The sequence below is a fragment of the Cariama cristata genome, unplaced genomic scaffold (assembly GCF_000690535.1).
Source record: "Cariama cristata isolate BGI_N322 unplaced genomic scaffold, ASM69053v1 scaffold996, whole genome shotgun sequence".
Lineage (NCBI taxonomy): Eukaryota > Metazoa > Chordata > Aves > Cariamiformes > Cariamidae > Cariama > Cariama cristata.
The window spans coordinates 179,401-185,016 of NW_009621355.1; the positions used below are offsets into that span (position 1 = coordinate 179,401).

At 43.6% G+C, this 5,616-nt stretch overlaps 1 protein-coding gene across 1 annotated transcript in view; it reads left to right on the forward strand.

Moving 5' to 3' along the window:
- DLGAP1 (discs, large (Drosophila) homolog-associated protein 1) overlaps positions 1–5,616 on the forward strand; it is a gene marked incomplete at its 3' end in the record, with an annotated part of 137,882 nt that overhangs the window by 121,943 nt on the left and 10,323 nt on the right. The window contains exon 7 of the mRNA XM_009701921.1: positions 1,409–1,827. Coding sequence (XP_009700223.1) covers positions 1,409–1,827 — 419 coding nt within the window. The remainder of the gene's footprint in view (positions 1–1,408; positions 1,828–5,616) is intronic.

Sequence of the window (5,616 nt, forward strand, 5' to 3'; positions counted from 1 at the left end):
TGAGCTCAGACTAAAAATAGAACTGGTAAGGGCGAAGCAGCCCAAATATCACAGGGAAATGGGTCCTAACACTGGTTTCAAGAGTAAATGTGAGATTGTGAACAAATTAGAAGTGAACTACCAGCTGCATGAGTGCACAGGCATCCTGGATTAGTAAGAAGGGGTGGGAATCTGTCCCTATTCGGTTAAAAACTATGTTAATCCTGAAGCGTAAATATTGCTAATTTAACATCTACATTAATTGCTTTATGGGTCTACCTTCTTTATCATCATGGGGCAAGACAGACGTCTGCTTCGCATCTTTTCCTGTGTTCCTCAGTGCATCAGTTTCTAGAGTTACCCCGACTCTCTGTAATTCTTTGCCTGCAGATTTTCCACTCATTCCCTCCACAATTTACACCTTGTCATATCTGCTCTCCCTACCACCCCCTGCAACAGCATTAGGTGTCTTCTACTCCTTACACTTCCCTCTGCCCCTTCCCTATCAGCCTCTTCACCTCAGGTGCCATGGCCTGCAGAATTTGAAGCGCTGTTTGCGTAAAGAAAACCCACCCAAACCCAACACCCCAACCCTCCTCTCTCCCCTGCTTTTGCCTTTACCCTCAGGGTTTGCTCTCTGCCCTCCAACATAGGGCAACTTCGCAAAGTGAAAGGCAGCTGCCGACAGGGTAGCAGCCATCACGATGAGGGTAACATAGCCAGCGACTGAGAATGCTAGCTTTGGTGAAAAAGAGAAGACCCTTCTGAAACTGAAGGTTGAATGTGAAAAACAAAAGGTCCAAACACTGGGAATGGGCACTAAAATTGTAGAGGTGGCAGTGGTATTAGCAGGTGCGTAATTATGAAGAGTAATTATGAAGAAGCAATGCAAAATACATACCTGGGTTAAAGCTACTTATCTTCTTTATAAATGGAATGTGTAACATGACGAAGATAGTGGACTCCTTGGTGTTACTATCTGATCAATCTCACATGTATGATTTTTAAATGAGGCTTGTGAGTTTGGGTGTGTAACTTCAAAGGGGTGCGAGTTTTAAAAGTTGAAAGATAAGCCACTTGTTAAAATTGAGCCCTTCTAACTTTTCATTAATTGGTAACCTAAGACCCTGAGCTACTGACACTATTAGCTGTCTCTTGGACTAGCCTCTGGCTTTGTCAAACCACACAATTAGGGGTACTTGCCTCAATAAACAGTGAGCTTGCATGGAAAAGAAAAAAATACGTTTGCTTGTTGGCTTGCAATGAGAAAAGAAGTTTATGCTGATCATTTCAAGAAAAAGCACCTGAGTGTAACACTGGGAGCCGTGACTGCCAGTCTTAGGAGGAATGGCAGAACCTTAATAAGTCCTTTCTTACCGAGTTACCTGGAAAAAGCTTTCTAAACATTTTATGTTTGTGCTCTCCAAAGCTTTCGCAGGTTTACACGATCTAATAGTGTGACAACAGCCGTGCAAGCAGACCTGGATTTCCATGAGAACTTTGAAATAATCGACCCTCAAGAGGACAATACGTGTTCTGGACAAATAGCAAGACAATTTTCCCGAGATGCAAGCACCTCTACCGTTAGCATACAAGGGTCAGGAAACCACTACCATGCATGTGCAGTGGATGATGACTTTGATACAGATTTTGATCCGTCAATTTTACCTCCTCCTGACCCCTGGATTGACTCTATCACCGAAGATCCTCTGGAAGCTGTTCAAAGGTCAGTGTGCCCACGAGATGGCCACTGGTTTCTGAAGCTACTTCAGGCAGAGAGAGATCGTATGGAGGGCTGGTGCCAACAGATGGAGAGAGAAGAACGGGAGAACAACTTACCTGAGGACAGTAAGTAACTGCGTACAATAATATTGCAACTACAAAGAAGTATTTAATATAGGTCAAATTTACTCCAGTGAATTCTGTATTGTGCCCTTTCTTATTCAGCTAATGAAGCTATGGTTGTGAGTCTCAAAAGCACTGTATGTATGTATATAATAATAATCCTTATTAAAGTTGACAGGGAATGCAAATGCTCGGCACTTCTGAAACTCCAGAGGTATTAGCTTTTGGGATTTCATAGTTCAACGGATAATTAGGAGATCGTGGTTAGGGACCTATAAATGTTTCTTAACTCTTCCATTTGAAATCACTTCTCATAACCTTAGAATACAATTGAACAGATTCTAGTTCCTTTTCATTTAATTCATATTTTAGTTGCCTTTTTAGATGGTGATTGGCATCAGAGTATTCAGACACTTCTCCCAACCGAAAGAGATTTCAGTTGTACTTCCAAGTTGTTCTCCCTCTCTTCCCCTCTCCAGCCTCCCTTCATACCCCTTGCAGTTCTCATTCCTCTTTCATCTTCCCAGTAAACCAGGCTCTCCATATTCTGTGATAAAAAACACACACATGCAAACTACGTCTCAGTTGTCACCGCTGCCAGAAGTATTACCCCACCTGTAAGGTAATGGGAATGTCTAGTAAGCCTTCATTAGTAAGAAGGGTCAGGTAGCTCACGCTTTATTCATTCACTCTGGTTAGGGAAGAAGAGCTGAACATGTGCCTCCCTGTCCAGAATTTTTTCTCCCACTAAAAACTGAAGGTTTTTCCGTTTACTTCCAGTACAAGGAGCAGTGCTATTGAGAGCTGTCAGCTTTCGGACATAGGTAAATCTGTGAGCTTGGGAGCATGTTCCTTGTGAGTGAAGCTTTTTCAAATTGTAGCAGGGAGCTTCTGGAAAACACTAAGGAGCAGCTGCGTATAGAGAGTTCAATATTGTATAACTGAGGCACATCTAAGCGTATTTTCCTGGATGTACAAATAACACTTTCCTGACCCCCAAATTAGCTCCTATCAAAGCAAGGACTACTACTTCAGCTCCAGGATTGTTTCTTCCAAATTTTAACCCTTCCTCTCAAGAAGAAAGGCATTAGAAATCTTTTGAGATGTGAAGGTTTTGATTTATGGAAGGAAAGGAATTAACACTGGCAAAAAATATTTTTTTAAAAAATTCTTAGAAATGCATAAGCTGTTTCTGCTGGAACTTTCCATTCAACCCCGCGAAAGAAAGAACCATAGAGAAGTTGGATCTAGATAGTTAGACACTGTTGTAAGGAACTGGAAATTGACTTCTAATGGAAAGTATGAGATAACCTTAACATTAAGGTATGTTCAGGTTTTCTATTTCTACAAAATTTCTGTTATATAATAGGCTAACAATTTCTTCTGAGGGGAAAATATAGAAGGATTAGCCTTCAAAGCAGATCCAGATTCCCCAAGTTTTAGAATATTTGAACCTCATTTTTTACTTACATCATCAATACATTCAAAAATCTCTTTGAACGTGTATCACAATACAAAGGTTTTCTCTTGTTAGTATGCAAGAAATAAACCCCATGAACAAAGAGATTTTAGATTGAAAAAGAAGTGTAAGAACATAACAAATAGGAAATACTCAACATTTGTAAGTCCAAGCCACAAAACCCACTTGCTTTCTCTTTGCTACAACTTAGATATTGGACGTAAGGAAGACATTTTCTACAATGAGGGTGGTGAGGCAGTGGCAGAGCAGCTGTGGGTGCCCCATGCCTGGAAGTGTTGAAGGCCAGGTTGGATGGGGCTGTGAGCGACCTGGTCTGGTGGGAGGTGTCCCTGCCCATGGCAGGGGGCGGTTGGAAATCGACGGTCTTTAAAAGTCCCTTCTGACCCAAACCATTCTGTGATTCTGTGATTCTATGAACTGATAATAACAGGAAAACCTACAAATATTTTATTTGTGCACCAGAGTAGTTATTCACCTTGGGAAGAGAACGTGAAGTGAATTTTACAAGGCTGATACATGCAGAATGTGTATATCTGTGTACAGAATTTTCTCTCAGTGTCTTGGTGTCTTTGACATATGATAGTTTTAAAGGGCTCTTCTTTGAGCAGTCAGTGGGAGAAGTCAGTTATGGGGAAGCTAGGGAAGTGGTTAGGCTAGCTATTCCCAATGCCTCCTTACAGCCCACATGGCATGGGTCCTGTGGATTATTCCTCCTCTTCATTTTTCTGACCGGCACTTCTCATGATCACTGGAAACAGGAGGAGGAAAGGTCTCACCTGGGTTTTGTGGTCACTGGTGAAGTACTGATTTCGGTGTGACGGCGTCGCCTGCTCCGGCACGTGGCAGCTGCCACCCGCAGAGGCTGCGCGGGGCTTTCTGCTGAGCTCGGCACGCCCCGCTCTACCTAGTGCCAAGGAAAAGCATATGGCCGGGGCCACTCTGCCCGCTCAGCAGTGCCAGAAACAAAAGCCTGGCTGTTACAAACCCGGTCCCAAAAAATACATCTTTTTCATACGTCTATAAACCTTGAAGAGAGGGAGGAAAAGGAGCAGAAGAGGTGTGTTTACTTTGGTTTTCCTAATGAAATATAGCCAGAGCAGGGAATGCATCCTTTGTTTTCAACCTGACATCCTCAGAGTGTGTTTGGTCAGATAACAAAATAACGAGAACGTGTGATGAGCGAGGTTTTTCGCGATGCCATGGCAGCTGACAGAGGGCTCGTCCCTCCGGCGCTCCGCGTAAAATGATCCGCGCTTCCTCCAGACAATGCGGCCCTTGTGCGAAACAGCTGTCTCGGGGAGACGACTCGCTGCTGTTTGACAGTAGCTTGTACGTTACATAGATACGTTGGGTATTATCTAGCTGGGAATGAATCTACCAGATGGGATTGAATGTTTCTAGCTGGGAAATGGAGTCTGCTGCTGCGTATAAAAACAAGCTGTGGTTCAGTGCCTGCACGATGAAATGCCAATATAGGGAGAAATGTGGCTCCCCTTCCACCATGAATTATTTATTGTATAGTATATTCTGATTTTATCTGAAATAATTTTCTGATAAAGCCATGGCGTGTGTAACAGGCAGATGAACACCACTCACACTTTAAGCTAGGATACTTGATATGGTTTCCGTGTATTCTGCTGTTACGGGGACATTGGCTACAAATTTTAGGGCTCTCATTGAAAAAAAAAAGAAGTTAGAGATGTGAGGCTGAACACAGTGTGAGAATTGATTGACACTTTGGATCAGGCCTCAAGTGAAATCGTTTACCTTTTCTTTTTTTTTTCTTTCCCTCAACCCTCTGCTCTCTCCTCCTGCCTCTCCCCTGCAAAATTTCATACCATCAGAGCCTCGCCGCTGGTGTTGGTGACGTTTGGCTCAAGCCTCTGGAGTAACCATTTACACACGGAATTGGCAGCCACAGGGCCGGCTCCCCGCGCCGCCCTGGTAGCGCGCAGCCTCCCACCGCCTTTTCGTCCCAGCAGCGGTGGGCACACCTACGGGCTCGGCCTGGCTTTTGCTGGATTTTTTGGCTGTTGTTTTTATTTCACGTATAGGGCATTAACCTTTCTGGAAGAATTGAGGGGCTTCATTTTGCACCTCCTCTTCAGAAATGTTTCCTTTCATGTGGGGTTGTAACGTGGCTTCAACGCGAAGATAACCGTCGGAAGCAAACAGTGGGCCTGATTCACCGCAAGTCAGGTGTAATGTGGGTTTAGTGACGAGACAAGTCATGCCAATCAAGTAAAAACTACAACAGAAAACCAAGGCTCTGACAAGACATGTCATTACAACGGTCTTGCGTGTATGTTATA